At 37.6% G+C, this 23229-nt stretch overlaps 1 protein-coding gene across 1 annotated transcript in view; it reads right to left on the bottom strand.

Moving 5' to 3' along the window:
- Nucleotides 1-23229, bottom strand: part of MSH4 (mutS homolog 4) — a gene marked incomplete at both ends in the record, with an annotated part of 61918 nt that overhangs the window by 32689 nt on the left and 6000 nt on the right. Inside the window, 7 exons of the mRNA XM_079777823.1 lie at nucleotides 1947-2021; nucleotides 8170-8237; nucleotides 10802-10974; nucleotides 13329-13502; nucleotides 14614-14729; nucleotides 18780-18890; nucleotides 20271-20431. Of these exons, the coding sequence (XP_079633949.1) occupies nucleotides 1947-2021; nucleotides 8170-8237; nucleotides 10802-10974; nucleotides 13329-13502; nucleotides 14614-14729; nucleotides 18780-18890; nucleotides 20271-20431 (878 nt within the window). The remainder of the gene's footprint in view (nucleotides 1-1946; nucleotides 2022-8169; nucleotides 8238-10801; nucleotides 10975-13328; nucleotides 13503-14613; nucleotides 14730-18779; nucleotides 18891-20270; nucleotides 20432-23229) is intronic.

Below are 23229 nucleotides of genomic sequence, written 5' to 3' on the forward strand. Positions count from 1 at the left end.
TAAATAATGCTGCAATTACCATCACTAGGCATAAATCTTGGTCAACATTTCTTAAGAGTTATTTCAGACAGATTTCTAGATGTGGTATTACAGGATAAAAAAGCAATTTCAAAAATTTCCTGTAAAATATGTTCAATCTGTATTCCTGCCAGCTATGTAGTTCCTGTCTCACTGTTCTCTCAGTAGCAGTAAGTTGCACTTTGATTTCCATTTTGGAGTCATTTTCCTTATTTCTACTGTCATTCCAGTATTTTCTTTAAAAATTACACAACTTTTATGATGAGAGAAATTAATACTTTTGTCTTTCCTTCGCTATAAATTTTTCCTGAAGTTCTTTGGCTTTTACTTTGCCTTTGAAATAACAAAATTTGAAATTTGTTTAATCAAATCTGTCAATTTGGGGAGAAGATTTATTACTATACCACTTTCATTCTAAGAAAGATGACAATGATTTTGAAATATTTTGCCAAATTGCTTTTATTATATTTTATTTACAAGAATGAACTCTAAAAAAATTGTTCCATATTTTTCATTATTCTTTCTTTTAAAAAAGTTCACTTTGCCACTTTCATTTTAAAAATATTTTACACAGTATAGTATTTAAAAATTGATAAGAAAATCACCATTTTGTGAACAACAGAGTAGCAATTACTTCAGGTAAGAGTTGCATCCTAGCCGGTTTGGCTCAGTGGATAGAGTGCCACCCTGCAGACTAAAGGGTCCCCAGTTCGATTCCAATCAAGGGCATGTACCTCGTTTACAGGCTGGATCCCTGGGCGGGGCACATGCAGCAGGCAACCAATTGATGTATCTCTCTCACATTGATGTTTCTCTCTCTGTCTCTTCCCCTCCCTTCTACTCTTTCTAAAAATCAATGGAAAAATTACCTCGGGTGAGGATTTAAAAAAAAAAGTTGCAATAAATACTAAAATCAATGAGTGAGAGTCTGATGAGAAAAGGGATATTTACAGTCTCAAAGTATTTCTTCAAACATTACTTATAACTTTAAAAAGAATAGGGAAATGACATCAACATGAGAAAGATACATTTTTATAGAGTATTACTGCCAAATATGCATAAGCTGAATTTAACCATGAATAAATAATCAGACAAATTGAAGAATATCTTATAAAACAACTGACCCTTACTCTTCAAAATGTCAATATCATAACAAAGAAATGCTGAGAAACTTTTCAATTTAAAGGAGTATATAAAATCCTAACATTAAATATAATGCATGATCCTGAATAGACCCTGTAACTGGGGCAGGGGGTGGGGGGGGGGGAGATGGAATACATAAAGAACATTATTAGAACAACTGGAAAATGTTTAATATGGGCCATAGATTATATAACAGCAGTCTATTAATGCTACATATCCTGAATTTTATAATCATATGGTTTTGGGAAAAGGAACATATTTGTTCTTAGGAGATAAACACTTTAGTATTTAGGTACTATAACTTGTTCTCAAATAATTCAGTAAAAATAATAATAGTAAGGCCCTAGCTGTTTTAGCTCAGTGGATAGAGTGTCAGCTTGTGGATTGAAGGGTCCCAGGTTCAATTCCAATCAAGGGCACATGCCCGTGTTAAAGGCTACATCCTAAGTAGGGGGCATGCAAGAGGCAGCCGATCAATGATTCTCTCTCATCATTGTTGTTTTTCTCTCTCTCTCTCCCTCTCCTGTCCTCTCTGAAATAAATAAAAATTTAAAAATAAAAATAAAAACATAAAAAAGAGACAAAAGAAACAGCAGATCTGAAATTAAAAAAATAATAATAGTAATAATATGTGTATGTGTTGTGCTTGTAAAGATAGAGAATATGGGAATTAGTTATACTATTCTTGCAATTTTCTCTGAGTTTGAAATTTCTGCAAGACAAAAAGTTTAAAAATACAGATTACTAGACAAGTTTTGTACAATACACACACACACATAAATTACCTTTAAAGGATCCACAAGTTCTAAGGTATGTTTTAGGTATATTAAATTTGTTATCTTTGATTCAGCTGCATTAACCTGTTAAAATAAAAATCCAAATGTGAATACTATAAATATTTAATACAAAAATGTGTTTTTCAAAAAAATGTGTTTTCCTCTAAAACATTCTATGCTTATCTTATTTCATATACTTTGTATATATCAATCAAGCCAAGATACCTGCCAGCCTAAACATTGTTTAGAAATTACTGATCCATCATAGTAAGACTAACACACTAGTCTCCTGAAAGTCTGGCAATGAAAAAGAGTTCACATCATTGTACCCAATTTTCATTTCTATTTAAGCTCCTTGATCCACCTTAACCCATAGTAGTGATGAGAAATACAGTTCAATTCTGAGCAAAAGTATTAATTGAAAAAGGCAAAAAGAGTATTTCTGGATAGATGATATTTGAAAAGCTGAATCCAAACAACCCAGATAATTACAAAACAACACAAATTTCCCTTATTGGTTCCTATTTGTTCAAAAATAATTTTCATAATTCCAGTGGCCCATATGACTTAGTTTTTCAAAATAAAGCAACACCAGCATCTTAAATTTTATAAATAAACATTTTACAAGTTAAATCATAGTACAATCTCTAAAGTGATACTAAACCTGGGGAAATGAGAAAGTTCTCGTGGATGGACTACTTTACCAATTCTGACAAAAACTTTAGATATTTACTATTAAGATATAGTAGTAATTAATATGGCACTGTTTCTTTTTGAAACCTTCTGACTTTTGTCCCCATTGTACACACAATACCTGAACTGTTCTGTCATAGGATGGGTCAATTTAAAAGAAATACCAAAATGTAGGTTTGTGGCCCTAAAACAAGTTATCTCATGCTCTCTTATAATGGATCTCTGAAACTAACTGGAAGATTAAAAATAAATAAAATTTATCAAACACAAGACAATTATTATTACTATCACCAAAGGAAAACATCTTCCAAAAATAGCCAAAACACCCTTGTATAAGAACAATGTAAAAGAATTAAATCTAACAAAAATCAATTTCTAATAGTTAGAGTAACTAAGAAACTGGTATTGGCATAAAGACTGACAGAGACCAATGAAACCAAATAGAGACTAGAAATAAACCCAATAAATTTTGAGTACTTGATTTATAACAAAGGTGGGAGAAAGGACAGTCTTTTCCATAAATGGTGTCAATACAATTATGAATCTATAGGAGGAAAAATGAAATGTGGTCCTTTCCTCATACCACATACAAAAATCAATCCCAAGCAGATTGTAAATCTAAATATTAAAAAAGCAATAAAACATCAGGAATATAACAAAGAAGAATATCTTCATTACCTGTTTGTTTGAATCAGTTTTTATAAATTTCATAATTAATGACTTGGCATCCATTCATCACAGGGCCTAACAATGGCCAAAGTTGTTTACATCTCCCCTATGGTCTTGGCTTTTATGGATGCACAAAAATCATATTACAAGGCCTCTAACCACAAACTCCAACATCTGTGTTTTGCATTCTACCCAATAGGGAATTCTTCCACCTAACAACTTCCCATTATAATAAAGATTTTTGCAATGTTTTCCCCTCACTCCTTTTGATTCCTGACCAACCCTAACACTTTCCCATGTGATCTTGTGTGGCATGCTCCCTCTTCTCAGGAATACCAAGTAATAAAAATCTTCTTTTAATGACAGCCTCACCATATAATCACTCAGTCACCTCCATAAATTAAAATCCAATGGGTGCAATCAAAACATTGGGTTAGATAAAAACTTCTTAAGCAGGATACAATGAACACTAACTACAAAGGAAAAAACACCAACTAGACTACATTTAAATTAAGAACTTCTAGCCGAAACCGGTTTGGCTCAGTGGATAGAGCGTGGGCCTGCGGACTCAAGGGTCCTGGGTTCGATTCCGGTCAAGGCATGTACCTTGGTTGCGGGCACATCCCCAGTAGGTATTGTGCAAGAGGCAGCTGATCAATGTTTCTCTCTCATCGGTGTTTCTGGCTCTCTATCCCTCTCTCTTCCTCTCTGTAAAAAATCAATAAAATATATTAAAAAAAAAAAAAAAAGAACTTCTATTCATCAAAAGATACCACTGACACAGGACCAGTTCTCCAAAAGCCAAGTTTGAGAAACTAGAATTTGAGGGCAAATAATGTATTTGAAAAATAATTTCAGTAAGCAGAAGAAAGAAGGGAAGGGGAGGACAGCACAAGAGGCTGCCTTGATGATCCAGTTACTGCTGCATGGTACTATGGCTCAGACCTGTCAGAGATGGTATAAGGTAAGCTTCAGAAGCTATCTCCACAGGTAAGAAAAATGGAATATTTATTCACCTACTCCTGATCAGTATTGGTTATGACCTATTGCCAGAGCAACAACCCTACTCTCTCCTGCAGCCAGAGAAAGTCCTCAGGCAGTAAGTTTCAGCTACTTGCAATAAAAAGTCTTCCTTGTACAAAAGTGAATGCCAAGGGGTTGTGGGTAGTACACCAATAGCATCTATACCACAATATTGAGTGGGAAAAGCAAACTAAAAAGTGGGGAAAGATATTTGCAACAAAGAACCAATAAAGGGCTCATATCTATATAATAAAGAGGGGAAATGCAAATTGACCATCACTCCGCCACAAAGATGGAAGCTCCCACAGCAGAGGCAGGGTTTCAGTAACACAAGATGGCTGCACCCACAGCAGAGGCTGAGTTCCCATAACGAGCCTTAACGAGCAATCAGCAGGGACCTGAGGCTGTGGCCCCCCCACCCCCGTGGGGCTTGACAGGGAACCTCAGGCCGCACCCCCCCGCCCCAGAGCCTGGCTGGGGGACCTGAAGCCACGCCCCCCGCCTGGCGGGGCTTGACATGGGACCTCAGGCCGCGCCCCCTGCTTGGCAGGGCTTGATGGGGGACCTCAAGGTGTGCCCCCCGGTCCCAGTGCTGGGCCGGGGGAACCTCAGGTTGCTCCCATCACCCCAGGCCGGGGGACCTCAGGCCATGCCCCCTGCCCAGTGGGGCTTGACAGGGGACCTCAGGCTGCCCCCCTCCCCACCCTGGTGCCAGGCCGGGGGACCTCAGGCTATGTCCCCTGGCCGGCAGGGCTTGACAGGGGACCTCAGGCCACACCCCCCACCCGGTGGAGCTTGAGAGGGGACCTCAAGGTGTGCCCCTCCCTGCCCCAGTGCTGGGCCAGGGGACCTCAGGCTGCTCCCCTCACCCCAGGCCAGGGGACCTCAGGCCATGCCCCCCGCCCAGCAGGGCTTGATGGGGGACCTGAGGCTGCACCCCCCTCCTGGTGGGGCTTGACTGGGGACCTGAAGCTGCACCCCCTGCATGGAGGGGCTTGATGGGGGACCTCAGGCCACACCCCCTGCCCCGGCCCAGGCTGGGGGACCTCAGGTCATACCCCTCGCCCTCGTGCCAGGCCAGGGGACCTGAGGCTGTGCCCCCCGCCTGGCGGAACTTGACAAGGGTGGGACCAGCCGGGTCTGGATCTAGCCCAATGGGGGGGCCGGCCGGGTCTGGGTCTTGAGTGATTTTGAGGCGCATGTGGGTGGGCGGAGACTTGACTCTGGGTCCTGTGGTGTGCCCCAGACTCTGACAGGAGAAAGATTTTCATATACATTTTACTAATTTTCTTTCATCTCTGACACTTCTATTATAGAGAAAGGGCAAATATCAATATTAAAATATTTCCTCTAATTAATCCCCTTTTAATGTGCACAAATTTCATGCACTGGGCCACTAGTCTAAAATATAAAAAGAAATTCTACAAGTCACAAAAGAAGATAAACAACCCTAGAGGAAAATGAGCAAGAGACTTGAATAAGACTTTCACAAAAGTAAGTATTCAAGTGGTCTATGTACATATGAAAGGGTGTTCATCTTCAGTAATAGGAAAATGTAAATTAAAACCACAATAAAATATCATTATTTACTAATTACTATGCCTAAGATTTTTAAACTGACAATATCACATTTTGTTAAAGAACAATGAGAATTTTCATACACTGCTGAGAATATAAATTGTGCAATGACTGTGAAAAACATTTTGGCAAATATTTTGTCATTATCTCCTGAAGTTGAAGATATACATCCTCCATGACCCCAAAATTCCACTCCTAACTATGAACCCAGTAAAAGTGTGTAAACAATTGTATTTAAAAAACAGGTAGATATTGTTTACCAGAATTATTTCTAATTGCCAAAAACTGTCAACAACTCAAAAAGTCAAACAACATTGAAAGGAGTAATGGCATATTCATACAATGAAATATTATTTCACAATAGAAATAAATGAGCTATATCTACATGCAACATGATTAAATCTCACAAACATAATATTGACTAAAAGAATCCAGATATAAAAAATAAAAATTGGATGATTATACTAGTATGTAAAGATTTAAAATAGGCAAAATTAAATTATAAAGAAAATTTGAGGGATTTTTGAAAGAGGTAGAAAATAAGATGGGAAGGAGCAGAAAGGGCATTTTTGAAGTAATGACAGTATCTATCTCTTTACCTGAGTAGTCATTACATGGATATTCACTTTGTGATAAATCAATGAGCACTGAATTTTGTTTTGTGCAGTTTTCTATGTGTATAGTGCAAGAAAATGCTGATACTCTGGCTACTGCTAGTCATGAGTACTCAAGCAAGTCCTTTCTACCTGACCCAGGACTCTCATGTCTTCTGTCAGCATCTATGAGACTGTGTTAGGCTAACTTGTTAGTTTGCAAGTAGGGTAAAATATCAGATGTCTAATAGTTCTTGATATACTATGCCGTAATTGCCTTTTTTTTAACCTAAATCTCACACTGGATCATTAATTCCTTTGGTGTAGAAACTTACTTCTTATAGTATCCCTAGCACTTATCACAATGTTTGGTAAAATAAAATCACTTGCCAAAACCGGTTTGGCTCAGTGGATAGAGCGTCAGCCTGCAGACTGAAAGGTCCCAGGTTCGATTCCGGTCAAGGGCATGTACCTTGGTTGCGGGCACAACCCCAGTGGGGGGTGTGCAGGAGGCAGCTGATCGATGTTTCTCTCTCATTGATGTTTCTAACTCTATCCCTCTCCCTTCCTCTCTGTAAAAAATCAATAAAATATATTAAAATAAATAAATAAATAAAATAAAATCACTTGTTGAATTAATGTAAAAAGGAACCATACACTACAAATATTCATATATGGCAGTCTGAAATCAATTGAGAAAAATTAAAAGTTATTCAAAATGAAGCAAAGAAACTTAGATAAAAATTGAAAATTTTGGTTTAATATTGACATTTTCAAATATTAAAGAAAGAATTTTAGATGTTTGTAATGAGAAACACAAAACTTCCTAATACATTAAATAGTATGGTCAGCCCTAGCCAGTTTGGCTCAGTGGATAGAGCATCAGCTTGCAGACTGAAGGGTCCCAGGTTCTATTCTGGCCAAGGGCACATGCCCGCATTGTGGGCTCGATCCCCAGTAGGGGGCGTGCAGACGGCAGCCAATCAATGATTCTCTCTCATCATTGATGTTTCTATCTCTCTCTCCCTCTCCCTTTCTCTCTGAAATCAATAAAGAAATATATTTTTTAAAAAAATAGTATGGTCAGAAACATTTTATAGAAAGAAAAGACATGTGGGCCCTAGCCGGTTTGGCTCAGTGGATAGAGTGTCAGCCTGCAGACTGGAGGGTCTCGGGTTCAATTCTGGTCAAGGGCACATGCCCAGGTTACGGGCTCAATCCCCAGTAGGGGGCATGCAGGAGGCAGCTGATCAATGATTCTTTCTCATCTTTGATGTTTTTTCTCTCTCCCTCTCCCTTCCTCTCTGAAATCAATAAAAATATATTTTTTTTAAAAAAAGAAAGAAAGGACATTTGGGTTAATTCAAACAAAAAATTTTAAGCATTATTCTTCTCAGTAAATACTTATGATTAGAAAACTGCATTTTCTAAAATCAATATCCTTAAGGGGAAATATAATAACTCATCTTAGGCAAGCAATTCCACACTGGAGATTTTCAGAGGACATTTAGTTTAGTCACAAGTTTTTGCTTTTAAAGGCCTTAAAAAACCTAGATATTAATAATGAAGCACTTTTCCAAAACATTTTAATAATGTCCAATTGTTATATTACATTAAGACAAGTTTTATCACAATGTATAATAATAATATAACCTATAATGTATATATAAACATACCGTGTCTTGCTTTGGAATTTGGACTAAAACAGAAAGAAGCTGCTCGGTATCAAGGAATCTTGCTATAACTAAAACAAACAAAAAAATATGAGCATTTGAACTTTGCTAGTTTAAAATATAGACTGTGTATTCTCAAATAATAAACTAGAACCATTCTATCTACAAATATTACTTGTTTTAGTTGTCTTTATATATCTTACATGTGCCAGGAATAAAATAATAAATAGTCAATTCTTAATTTTGATTACTCACAATCTGTCTTCCAAATTTGACACTGTTGATCACCCCTTCCTTCATGAAACTCTACTTCTCTAACTTTTAGATGTTGCTTCTCATAATTTTCTTCCCACCTTTCGGATCTCTAACTTTTCTTGCTAATACTTAAAAAGATTAGTTTAAAAGAATAGTTGGACCACTAATCATGTAATCTTCCAGAAGTTACCTAACTTCCATCTTTTAAATGTGGACAATGACATCTACCTCCTAGGGTTGCTGTGAGGATTAAGTGAGATAACGTGTGTAAAGTATCCTGAACATCCCAGAGTTTAAAACTGTTATTTTATTCTTCTCAATTCATTTTTCAGTTTGAAGTATTCTATAAAAATAAATGTATAGATAATTATAATCTATCTCTTTTCAATATCCCCAGGTTGTTGTTTCTATCTCTCTATCACTCTCCCTTCCTCTTTCTCTAAAAAAATCAATAAAAACATATCTAAAAAAAAAAAAAACTTTTTTATGTCACTCACTTCCTGTTCAAACCACCAAGTCTTGTGATTATTTTCAGTGTGCCTACTTCTAGCACTGTGCCCTTTTCTAATTTACCACTTCTACCGTAAATTAATTATGTTTGAACTGTGTTTTTTTTGTTTGAACTGTTTTTAAAAATTAGAGTATATAGGCTCAGTATATTACTTATACTACTCTTATACTGTTCAATTATGACATTTTACATGTGATTCCACTAGACTCTTAAAGTCCTTAGATTGGCCTTTCTCTTTTTCAGTCTCTTCCTTCTTCCTTTCCCCAAATCTATCACAACAACCAGAATAATGTTTCTAAAATAAAGTTTTGCTCATATTACTCTCTCAGTTTAGAACTGTCAGCTCCCTATGTCCTGCATAATAAAATCCCAATGTCTTAGTATTATAGAAAAGTCCTTCATAAGCTAGCCCCAGTGCTCATTTCCTGCTATTCCCCAATGCTTCAAATCATAAATAAGTACTGGCCATATCTTAAATATAGCAAGCTCTTTTATATCAATGTAAGTATAACTCTACCTTTCCCAACTTCCCAGAAAAATAAGTGTACCTTAGAAAGTAATGAGTGTTTAAGATCACAGCCAATAGGACTCCTACCAGATCTTTATCCCTGCTACCACATCTAAACATATTTTGGTTACCCCATGTACATTAATAAACCTTGCATAGGCATGCTCCCTTTGTCTTGAATATCATTTCTAGGATTCTCCTGTTGTCAAAGTCCTACTCATTTGCTTAAGACAGAGCTGAAATATTGTCTTCGTGAATTCCATATGGATTCTATCGTTATCCCAGTTTCTTCCTCTGTGTTTCCATAAAATACTCAATTATGATTGCATTTACCACACTGCATCACATATTTGGAGGTCTGTTTCCCTAACATGAATTTAAGATCCTTGAGAACAGAAACTTATAACTTAATCTTCCTTATCTTTTTATCTCTAATGCCTATAAAATACCTATAATAAAGTAATACGGGGTCTTTTAAAGTAAGTTTCAGATTCTCATATTTTAATAAACTATAAAAATTACTCTCCCACCCTGCTCTATGTTCGTGTTCCCCCACTTTTTACATGTTACAATAAATTATAAACTGTCACAATATAGGAAACATAGAATGGTTGGAGCTTGACTAACATTACATGATTAAATGACTTCAATATTCCTGGCACTTATGTATTACACGGAATGCCAGGTATAGATAGGCCAACAAGATGTTGCTGTGAACAAGAAAAGGGTTACCAGTTAAAAATGGCTTCTTTGTACCTTTCCCAAAGTTTTACTAAATACACTGGAATATATAGAAAAAGTGAATATATTCAACAACATTAGAAGTGCACAGTCACAGCCAATATAATGCCAGAATTTTTAAGGAACTATACAAATTTAAATGTATTTGGAATTGGAATGAGGAAAAATTGTTCAGGCTGTAAATGCCTTCCAGATTTTCATGTGCCACTTCAGTTTACACTACCAGTACACCAGGAGGGTGGTTGGAAAATGAGGGTATGAAAGACAGACCAAGTTCCTAGAAAACAGGAACTGGACTAGGAACAAGGCATACAAAATGTCCTTCCACCTGTAGGTTTAAGAACATTGCACTGCCATGCCAGTGAGCAAATAGCCAGGTGCCATGGACAATTCTCTTACCTCATGTTATGGGTTAGATTTTGTCCCTTCAATAAGATATTTTAAAGTCCTAAATCCCCATATCTGTGAATGTGTCCTTATTTGAAAATTAAATCTTTGCAGATGTAATCAAGTTAAGATAAAGTCATTAGGGTGGGCTTTAATCTGACTGGTGTCCTTATAAGAAGACAATGTATCTTTCCAATAATTTCTATTTATAAACTTAGAGGATATTCATTTACCTGACTGAAGTCCAAAGAAGAGTTCCTCATCTTGAAGTAGTTCTTGAACACAATCTAACCTCATGTTAATGGTTTCAATATCAACTAGAGGTTCTAATATATTAGAACGAAGTCTTCTACTCCCTCCAGGAGTCTTAGTGTAATTTAGAACACCAAAGAGAGTGTGATTATTCCTTTGAAAACACAAGTTTGAAAATTTTCATTAAGTATACAAAAGACAAATATAAGAAAATTGCAATTTAAATTTGTAACTAATCCTATAATCTATAGTAGTGAATCTCAAATGTTAACATGCATACAAATCACATGTGTATTCTGATTCAGGACAGGCATGAGACCTAAGAAACTACATTTTGAATAAGCTTCCCAAGTATGCTGTCAGTCAATGAACCATATGTTGATTAATAAGAATCTACTGTATCTTCTTACATTTAACAATTTTTTCATAGATAATTTATCATATTCAGACTAATATAAAATGTTTTAATCCAGCCCTAGCCGGTTTGGCTCAGTGGATAGAGTGTCAGCCTGCAGACTGAAGGGTCCCAGGCTCTATTCCAGTCAAGGGCACTTGCCCAGGTTGCCTGGGTTGCTCAATCCCCAGTAGGGGGTGTGCAGGAATCAGTTGATCAATGATTCTCTCTCATCATTGATGTTTCTATCTCTCTCTCTTCTTCTCCCTTCCTCTCTGAAATCAATAAAAATAAATTTGAAAAATAAAATAAAATGTTCTAATCCATGACATTCCATTAGTAATTGCAAGATATCAATAGTAATCCTATATAATAAGAGGCTAATATGCAAATTGTCTCCTCCACCAGGAATTCGACTGGGAGTCTGACAGGGGGCGGGGCCAGCCCACCAACCACCATTGGCCACTCCCCCCTGCTGGCCTGGCCCGATCAGCCCTGTTTGGGATGGGCTGACCCCACCCATTCATGAATCCATGCACCAGGCCTCTCTGTTTGATATAATAAGGATATAATTTTTTTCTGTGACGAAAAACAAATAATAATATTAATTCACCCTCAGGTGGGGAAAATCTTTTACATTAATAAAATGAGTATTTAATATAATCACTTCATTCTAACTTAAGAAGTTAGAGAATTACAAATGAAAGAGAAAAAAAAATTCAGGTACAGAAACTGTTAAAAACAAACAAAAAATAAAACACAGACTTCCAGTCAAGATGGCAGGCGTAGGTAAATATGGTATTTGCATCCTCCCACCACCACATCAAAACTACAACTAACCTACAAAACAACCATCATTCAGAACATCCTGAAATCTAGCAGAATGGAAGTCCTACAACTTAGGATATAAAGAAGAAGCCACATGAGACTAGTAGGAGGGGTGGAGACGCAGACCAGGCTAATCCCAAACCCACGTTTGGTGGATAATTGGGAGGGATATCTCAGCTGAAGAGATCCCCCCTGAGGAGCGAGAGGTCCCAGCCCCACACCAGGCCCCAGAGATCAGGATTCCAGTGCCAGGAAGAGAAGTCCCAATAACTGTAAAAACTATCAGGGCCTGACCTGTGTGGCTCAGCATCATCCTATGAATCAAGAGATCAGATCCCCAGTGTGGGACATGCAGGAGACAGCTAATCAATGATTCTCTCTCATCCACTGATGTTTCTCTCTCTTTCTCTCCCTTTCCCTTTCTCTCTAAAATCAATTAAAATATATTTATTTTTTTTAAAAAGCAAAAACTAGAGGGGATTGTAGCTGAGTGAGATGAAAAGATGCTGGAGTTCCAGGCAGTTCCTCTTAAACGGCCCATGCATGGACTTACTTGGACTCGCTCCCTCTGGGCTCCAGTGCCAGAGCAACAGCTGAAAAGGCACCAGGGACATGCGGACAGAAAATGAATTGTCTGGCATCAGAGCGAGAGCTCAAAGGGCAGAGAAGTGCTGGCAGAGGCCACTGTTCCTTTTCTGAGATACAATGTCCCCTCCACAAAGCTGGCAGGCAGGCACCATATCTGAGTTTCCATCAACCTGGCTTGCACTATTCTCCCTACACTGGGATTCCCTGAGATCCTGCCCCACCCAACTTGGGGGCCCACCCAAGGTGTTTCCAGTGGCTTTTCAATTTGAACAGCTTGTCTTGGCTCATGCTTCAGACTTTCCTAAAATCTCTCAAAACAGCATCATCTGGCCTCAGTGTGCCCCATACCTCTCATTAAGTGGCCCCAGGCCTGGCACTAGCAGCAGCCAGCCTTGCTTTGTAGCTTGGCCTCTCCAGGGCAGCTCCAAGCCCAGCACAAGTAACAGCCATCTGCAGATCATTTTGTAGCTTATTTCAGATGGCCCCAGGCAGCCCCAGGGCAGCACACAGGCAGTGGCTTATGCCATCTCCACAAGTATCTTTTAAAAACCTGATTTTGGTGAAACATCTGAACAGTTGAGCAACAATGCAATTATTCTCCATCAATCAATTTTTTAAAATGTAAACTATACATAAAAAATATGACATAGTAAAATATGCTGATACATTTTATATAAAAAAAAAGTGGGTGATCTTACCTCGAGTCCTGATTATTAACTAGTAATTCAAGATTTTGGGCTGAAGATGAATCTATCATGGCTGTCTGTTCACTACCTTGGAAACAAATCTTCAGGGATTTTGGTGCATAAACTGAATTTTGAATAAATTCAACATATTTTAATAAAGCTGCCACAGCTGCAAGGCAGTAATACCTGTAAGGTGACCCATGATACATCATTATAAATCTTTAGAATAAAAAAAATTGCTATAAGTGAAACATGTATTTCAACTTAATACTAGAAAAATTATAAATATTTGCATAGCACTGCTCAAATTCAAAGTAAAAAAGTACACTAAGTGTTCCTGATTTTTTTAAAACAATGTAAATTACCTCTAAAACATAAACCATGATAAAAATGGACAATCTTCTGAAGTCTGACACTTAAGGGATATTAAATGCCAATAAATCACATTAGAAGTCAACATTCAATGATAATTTGTGTCAAATTTTTTATGTGCCATTCTAAGTATTTAAATAATGTTGAAAGAGTCTAAGCTTTGAAGGTAAAGTCAGGAGGTCCCAACATATAGGAAAGTACATTATGACTCAGTGCGAGTAGTCATTGTGATTAACTGAGTAAACAAGAGGTCACATTATCTACTTAGCATGTTCTAAGAAATATCCTTTCCAAAAATATCATTCCCTGTCTCATGCTGAATCTTTTAGGAATAAAGTTATGAAGTAACAGGAACAGAACTTTAATCACATTTCTAGTTTACTAAATTAATATTGAGCTTTTCACTTCAAAATAAAGTAAGCAGCAACCATTAGGGCAATAGATTATGACTAATTTGGAGAGATTCTATATAAATTAAGTTAGCAAGATATGCCTTGTGTATAAATTTTAGTTAACTATTTTACTATTTTAATAATTCCTCAGTTGTATTATAAGCCAGGCACTTTTTGCCCTGGCCAGTGTAGTTAAGTTGGTGCATGCACTGTCCCATGCACCAAAAAGTTGCTGGTTCAATTCCTGGTTAGGGCACATGCCTAGGTTACAGCCTCAATCGCTGGTAGGGGGCATGCAGGAGGCAGCCAATAGGTGTTGCACTCCCATATTGATGTGTTTTTCTCTCTCCCTCTCTCCCTTCCTCTCTCTCTAAAAATCAATCAATCAATCAATAATTTTTAAAATATTTTAAAAAATAAGCCAGGCACTTTTCTAGGTAATAGGAATATAGCAGAGAACAAAACAGACAAAAGACCTTGTCCTTGTAGAACTCACACTAAACATTTATGACTTTCTTTAAGTCATAACTTACTTGGACTGAACCTCCATCAGGACCGTGCTGAATTCTGCTATGCATAACTGTTCAATGTACTCTAATCCTTTTGTTTCATTGAAGTATTTCCTTTGGACTGTAGTGAAATTTACATTCTAAAAATAAATTTTAATTTCAAAATAAAGTTTAAGTTTCATGCACTTACCCAAAACTGGTTTCTTAAACACATGTGTGTACATAGCTTAAATATTATATAAAGTTTATTTTTATGTTTTCTAGAATTAAAGTTTTCTTATTTATAAAAAAAGAATGATTATCTGTCTTAAGTGAATTATAATATATTCCTGTATCTCTTCTTAGAGCATGCTCACATTAAATTTAACTGAATATGTTAAGAAACATAATAAAAAATAAACATAAGAGTATCTTCCTTCTAGTAATTTTATTCTACAGCAACATCATCACACAGGCTTACAACCAGCCTGGCATACTCCATCATAATTAAGAGAAAATCCTTATAATGTGCTAGTTGAGGAAAAATGAAAACATCTATTCCATCTATCAAATCTATGAAGTGGTATCTTCATGAGGTGAATTTAATTTATTTAAAATAAAGAAAAGTTAATAATGGAATTTTTAAAAAGAGAAAAACAGCATGAAGTTGTAGAGCAAAAAGTATATACTACTTTGAATAAAAATTGGTAAGAAAGATAATTTAACACTGGATTGCTTAAAAGCTGTAAAACTGAAAAAAGTCATAAACAGATAATTTGTTATGTGCCAAGAATGTTTTAACAGTTGTCATTTAATCTGCACAATAACCCTATAAGTCTTATTAACTACAATTTCTATGTAAGTAAAATTCTGAAAAGTCAAGTCACTTTTCTCATATCATACAGTTGATATGTCCCAGAGCTAAAACTTGAATTTAGAATCTTTAACTTACAAAGTCTATGTTCCTTCCACTTCATATTGCTTCTGATTTAATGAAGGTCTTTTTATAGTAAGTGTGGTAATAATGATAGTAATATTGATTTTTCCCTCTACTTGTAATACTTTTAGCTCAAATACTTCCATGGCTTGCTGCCTCACTCCAGTCAGGACCAAATGTAACCTTCTTGATAAAGTCATTTATGATTGCCCTATATAAAAATCCGTTCTCTAGGAGATAGAAATTGTTATTGTCCCCATTTCACTGACTAAAAAAATCAAAGAGTTTAAGTAAGCTAACTTGCATAGTCACTTAAAATCAGCATCTACAGCCAAAACAGTCCAACTCCTCTATTCTTAAGCACTATGTTATACTGCCTTACAACTCAAGTGTAGTGAATATATGTTGTTTTTGCCTTTGTGGTGGTCTGACTGTCAATTATAGTACTCTGTGCCTCACAACAATTATAGTATTTAGTGCCCCATAGCATAAAACACATGACCTGAAGTTAATCAATTAATAGTGTCTCTATCCCCAGAAATAGTGATTAGCCTAACATGTGGGAATGTAAACAAAGTAGAAACAGTCGGGGTCCTTCCCTGGATTTCCTATATGGACACTAGAAGAAAGAAGTTCTTTTTTTATCCGAGTTGGGTTAGTTGAGATGAATTAGCCATCAGCAATCTTCCTCTTAAACCTAATAGAGGTTAACTATCAGCAGTTAAAAAAAGAAAAGCGTGGTGAGGATAGCATCTATCCAACTAGTTGGCTTCCCTTTTGCATAAGTCAATAAATTTCTTTTTCACTCAAGCTAGTTTAAGTTGACCCAAAAACAGAATGCTTAATAAAAACAAAATAATGGAAGTTGGAGAGGTTTACTTTAATAAGAGTGATGGAAAGAAGTTAGAAATAATGAATGAAAGAAGCAACAGACAAAGAGACTTGCCTAATAGAGACAATAGATTTACAAGAGGGAGCATTTCTGGCAGAGAATCAAAGACAGCTGAGCTACATAGGATCTAGAAAAACACCAGAAAAAATCTTTTATGACTACAGATTCTGTATATTAAGGACAATAAAGAACTCATTGGACACTAAATCTCAGCTTTGGTCCCCAAAGTGTCAAAGATAAGTCTACAAATATAACAAAATACAGTGTATTGTGAAAATAACTTGCATTCATCAGAAATTATTCCAACTGCAATGCTGCCTACTTGGTTTAGAGCAACAGCCCCCTTCCACAAAAAAAGGAAGATTTTCCAGAGGGATGAGATAAATTACATGGTGGAAAGGGCCTTACTGAGGGAAAGTGCACTGGTTGGATAAGGTTCCAGAGCACTTACCTGCATAGTCCCACAGATGGAGGTTAAAGTAGGAGGCCAATTGTGAGGCAATACATACTACCAAAACAAGCTGAAGCAATTCTGTAATATAGATCAAATTTTTTAAAGGAAAGTACTTGTTGATAGCTGCTATTCCCTAAAGAACAAGAACTTCAATTTCAACTAATCTGCAAGCGTAATAACTAGTTTCCAGGAAGCTAGACCTAAGGAAATCCACGCTTTCTCTATGGGTCTGCCTCTTGTATACTCTAAGAAACCTCCTTATTACCTAAAATACTTTTCCTTTTATTTAAAACTAGAAGCCTGTTGCAAAAAGATTTGTGCAATAGGCCTTCCTTGCCCTGGCTGCCGGCACCGGTTTTCCTCCGGCACCTGGGACCCAGGCCGCAGCAGAGCCAAGCTTTCAGCCTCAGGCTTGGCTCCGGCCATAGCGGAGCCCTCAATCTTCAGTCTTCTGTCTTTGCTCAGGCGGAGCCTTCAGTCTTCACTCCGTGCTGCGTATGCAATTTAACCCACCATCTTTGTTGGGTTAATTTGCATACTCACTCCTGATTGGTTGGTGGGTGTCAGAGAGGTACAGTCAATTTGCATCTTTCTCTTTTATTAGTGTAGACTAGAGGCCCAGTGCATGATTGAATCATGCACGTGTAGGGTCCCCTACATGCTTTCGCTTTTCGCGGTGGAGCTGGGTGCCTGTCCGCTGGTGCACCAGGCCTTTCAGAAGCCTCCGCCGAGCCGGAGGCTTCTGAAAGGCCTGGTGCTGGAGCAGACAGGCACCCAGCTCCCCCACTTACGATGGTCCGCGGCCGCTGAGGGAGGCTACCCTGCTGTTGAGAGGCGCAGGGGACGGGACTCCCGCCCCCTGCGCCTCTCAACGGCCGCTGAGGGGGGCTGCCGCGGACACCTGGCTACCCTGCCGTTGAGAGGCACAGCTGGGTGTCCGCGGCAGGCCCCCTCAGCGGCCGCAGATCTGGCCGTTGAGAGGCACAGGAGGCGGGAGTCCCGCCCCCTGTGCCTCTCAACAGCAGGGTAGCCCCCCTCAGTGGCAGCAGATCTGTGCCTCTCAATGGCCGGATAGGCCACCCCAAGTCCCGCCCCCCAGCCTCCCACCGCCCAATCGTGGGCGTAGCGGAGTGATGGTAATTTACATGTTACTCTATTATTAGATAGGATATATCAAGGCTCATCTTCTACACTAATAAAAGAGAAACATGCAAATTAACCATCACTCCGCTATGCCCACCAGCCAATCAGGAGGGAATATGCAAATTAGAAGGGCAATGCTGACGGTCGCCCAGCTGATCCAGGCAAGGGAGTGGCTGGGCGGGGCAGGACACCTGCTATGAGAGGGACGGTGGGGGGCAAAGGGATCTACAGGAGTGGCACTTGGGCCGCAGCAAAGATGAAGACTGCAGACTCCGGAGTCTGCAGCAAAGACGAAGACTGCAGACTCCAGCTGAAGACAAAGATGGCAGACTCTGGCCAGAGTCTGCAGCGAAGACAAAGATGGTAGTCTCTGGCCAGAGTGTGCAGCAAAGGTGGCAGACTCCAGCTGGAGCAAAGGCCTGGGTCCCCGGTGCCGGAGGAAAACCAGTGCTGGAAACCAAGGGAAGGAAGGCTTATTGCACGAATCTCTTCGTGCAACGGGCCTCTAGTTTTTATTATATGTATTAACAGTTCATTAGATTAGAACTTGTATTTAGTACATTCTTCAGGGAACTAAATACAGGGTGGGACAAAAGTTGGTTTACAGTAGTTGACATGAAAAATAATATAATAATAAATAATAATACAAGAATAAACTCTGTTAAGCCTACTTTTGGCCCAGCCTATAGATTCACTCAAAGTATTGTTCTTTAGAATAATATTACAAAATGGATTTTAAATAAAATAAGATCTCTAAAGTTACCATTGAGAATAAAATCACATACCTTGAAATTTTCTGTGATCAGAGTAAACAACTTAGTTGAATTCCCCACAACACAAGCAGTATTCGACATTATTATTTCCAAAGGTGATAAAATTTTGAGTTTAGTGATCACCTAAAATCATTTGAAAAATCAATTTCTTAAATGTAAGCTTAGGATTCTCTTAAAAATTTGTCATATTGTTTTAGAGAGAAATACTTAAAATCATTTCATAGAGATATAAAAGTACAACTTTCCAAATTATATATTCAATTAAAATGTATTTCTAATAATTATGCACTAAGCATATATCCTATATAATTACAAATATAAAATATTAACATAAACATAGGGTATTTATTCACAACAGTTTGTAACAATTTGAAGCCCAAAAATTAATTTAAATTTATCAAATACATATTCTTAAAATAAGATTTTTTAAAATAAATTCTTCCAATCAGCATTTTATCCATCTCAATGAAAAACATTCAATAGTGTAACTATGGTGATACAATCAATATGACCTCACCAGTACATCTTAGAAGTTGAAAAGTAACAAAATCAAAGATGACAACATCTGCTTTATGACTTATGCTTTTCCCAATATACTAGTAAAGGGTATTTTTTAGAAATACTTTAGACATACCGAGTATTAGTCAGTTTGATTAACATTCCTGTTTTATAAAAACTTGTTTCCTATTTTTTTAAATTGCATAAAAATGTGAAATATCACCCTAGCCAGTTTGGCTCTGTGGATAGTGCATCAGCCTGTGGACTGAAGGGTCCCAGGTTCGATTCCAGTCAAGGGTATGTACCTTGATTGCAGGCTCCTCCCCAGCTCAAGAGGCAACCAATCAACCTATTTTTCTCACATCAATATTTTTCTCTGTCTCTGCCTCTCTCTCTCACTCTCCCTAAAAATCAATAGAAAAATATCCTAGGGTGAGGATTAAAAAAAAAAAAGTTAAATACCCAGAGATGAAGGTAGTAGGCAGTACTATTATTAGTTAACTTGTTAGGTATATTTAAAAATTTATTATTAGGTAAGAAAAGAAAGCCTATATCCTGGGGCATCATAAAGGAGGACTTAGAGTAGGAATAGACTACCTCTACCTGTTAAGTCACACAAATTCCCATAATAGGCCACTGGCCCAAATTAATGAATAATAGGAAGTAAAGGCAAGAAGATACTACATTATGATTGATCAAAGAGACCAATTTCCCTTAACTCTCAAAAATAAAATTCAAATACAGTTCAGTGGAAATAACACTTTAGAGACAGCATTATTACATACTAGAGGCCTGGTGCACGAAATCGTGTACAGGTGGGGTCCCTTGGCCTGGCCAGTGATCGGGGCCCATCAGGGCCATCTCACCCAGTCCTGATCAGGGCCAATCAGGGCCAGCCAGCTGGGAGGAGGGACCACGGAAGGTTGGCTGACGGCAGGAGGTTGGCTATGGGAGTGCACTGACCACCAGGGGCCAGCTCCTGCTCAGTGGATTATAAATACTTACCTTTGCATATGTTGTGTTGTCTGCAAACTGAGATAATATAATTTGTGGGCTTTTTAAGTCAATACTTGCCATTCCTATTTCACCTCTGGCAAGTCCTCTCCCTTCTACAACAGCTACAATAACTGATGGGGAGTGTATAGAAACTGCAGATGAAGATGTAGCTGCTAAAAAGAATTTTTTAAATGTATAAACATTAATAAAAATAATTTTCAGTTTTTTCTCATACAATCTCAAGACATCAAATCTAGGACACAGCTATTAATATCCAAAGAAATAATCTTTTTTTACTCATCAAAAAATAACTTTTCATATTCACACCAAATAAAAATGTTAATTCTCAAAGTATTTTGCCAAAAATTAACTTCATTAACATTTAGAGATAATTTATACAGTCTTAGTTTTCACTTTATTGAAATACAGTCACAAAAGAAACACTAAATTTGGGATTTAAAAAAAAAATCCCTATGTTTTTTTTCTTTTACACTGTCATTTAAAAGCTATATAAATGTGAGCAAATTATTTTATCTATAATTATAAAAGCATAATATGCTAATTAGACCAGACGTCCTTCCGGATGAAGCCACGGCAGTGGGGGCCTAGGCAGAGGCAGCCACTGCTGCGGCGGGGGCCAACCCCCTTGCACGAATTTCATGCATTGGGCCTCTAGTAATAAATAATCATCAATCACAAAATATAATGAAATAACTCTCTGCCTATCTCGAACTGACTGAAACAATCAAATGGGATTATATATATTATACAACTATAAACTCCAATTACTAGATTTCTGTGTAATGGTGAATATTTTATTTCTTAACATGCCAAGAATGTTCTTTACTTGGATTAACTAATTTAATTGTCACAACAGTTCTATCTAGTAGGCATAATTATTTTCTCTATTTACTTATAAGACACTGACGCATTGATGGAACTGGTGGAGTCAAAATTGGTACCCAGGAAGCCTGGCTCCAGACCTGGTGCTCTTAATCACTACAGGTATGACTGATTTTGACACCTGTGCCTTACAAACTATGAATATTCAGGTAAGTTGTTTTACCTTTCTAAAACTACCATTTCCTCATCTATAAACTGGAAATAAAAAACCTTTTACACAAAACCTTTTACATATAAAAGTGTTTGTAAAGCATATGAAATTAAACATAGAACATTATTAATGGACAAAAATATCTGGAATTTTATTTTCAAAGAAATAAAATTATCTCTCATTCCTTTGTCAGCATTTCAATAAACCACTTTTCTCCCCTCCTTTCACTCCCTGACCTAGATTCCTTTTTTCTTTTCTATTCTTCTTCTAATATGTATATAAAATTGCTTACACATTTATTCTATCTTAGTGAGTAGTCAACTTATGAGTTCATGTGAAAATCTACTGTATCTAGATTTCAGAATCTGTTTCGCCATGAAAACCATGTTATATGTGGTGACTGAGTTTACATTATATCTATACAAGTCAGTTTAAGTTCTGTAATAGAATATGACCTTCCTATTTTTAATTGTAACATAAATACCAAGTTCCTGTGGAAATTCAGTACTCTCAGGAGACATTTCCTTTAAACTTCTAAAAGAACATTTATATGCCCTGGTTGATGTGGTTCAGTTCTTTGGACATCATGCAGTGCACCAAAAGGCTGCCAGTTCCATTCCCAGTCAGGGCACAAGGGCTGGATCCCCAGTAGGGGGCAAGCAGGAGGCAGCTGATCCATGTTTCACTCTCACATCAATGTTTCTCTCTGCCTCTCCCTTCCTCTCTCTCTCTAAAAAATCAATTAAAAATCTTTAAAGTAAAATAATAGAACATTTATAATTATATCTGTTATAAATAATACAACAAAAGTAAGTTTGCAGTTTTGAGGACACAAAACAGAGCTTATCTTGTATTATTATTTATTATTGTACTAGAGACCCGATGCACGAAATTTGTGCAAGAGTAGGCCTTCCTTCCCCCAGCTGTCGGCACCGGCTTCCCTCTGGCACCTGGGACCCTGGCTTCCCTCCGGCCACCGGCAGGCACTCGAGACTCGGGCTTCACTCGCAGCCCGGCTTCATCTGGAGGGTTGTCCGAAAGGATATCGGGTCTAATTAGCATACTACACTTTTATTATTATAGATTATTTTCCATACAAAACTATACAAGACAAACTCTGTTTTGTGTCCGCACAACTGTAAACCTACTTTTTCTCCACCCTGTGTAAAGAGCATCCTTGTGCATAAAGCTTTTTTCTGGGTCTCTTATTATTTCCTTAAAATGGATCCTTGGAAGTCAAATAATGGAAAACTACCATTTTTTATTTTTATTATATTTAATGGAGTAACATTTTGATCTTTCATCTTGGCAGAACTTTGAGTAGTAAATTTGTTTGTCCACATGTTTGGAATAAGAGATGACAGGAAGTACAGATTTAGTCTCATTCATAAGCAGTTTCTAATGTCTAGCTGAATGGTCAGGGACTTGGAAGGAACAGGATTGTTCTAGATACAATAGATTTTTACATGAACTCTTTCTCTCTCTCTCTCTCTCTCTCTCTCTCTCTCTCTCTCTCTCTGGAGAAGATGTATGTGGATGAGTCTCTAAGAAAGGACATAAGCTGATTTGGCTCAATGGGTAGAGTATCAGTCTGCAGACTGGAGGGTCCCAAGTTCAATTCTGGTCAAGGGCACATGCCCAGGTTACGGGCTCAATCCCCAGTAGGGGGCATGCAGGAGGCAGCCAATCAATGATTCTCTCTCATCATGGATGTTTCTATCTCTCCCCCGCCCTTCCTCTCTGAAATCAATAAAAATATATTTTTTTAAAAAAGAAAATATGAAAGGGCATTCACTCTAGAGGAGACTCTTAATAATCAGGTGGACAAAATGGCAGCTCCGTGGATGTCAAGTAGCCTCTTTTCCCAGCCACCCCAGTACTTCCTCAACAGACCCATTAACAAAGTGGCCATGG

Source organism: Cnephaeus nilssonii, assembly GCF_951640355.1.
Source record: "Cnephaeus nilssonii genome assembly, chromosome: 7".
Lineage (NCBI taxonomy): Eukaryota > Metazoa > Chordata > Mammalia > Chiroptera > Vespertilionidae > Cnephaeus > Cnephaeus nilssonii.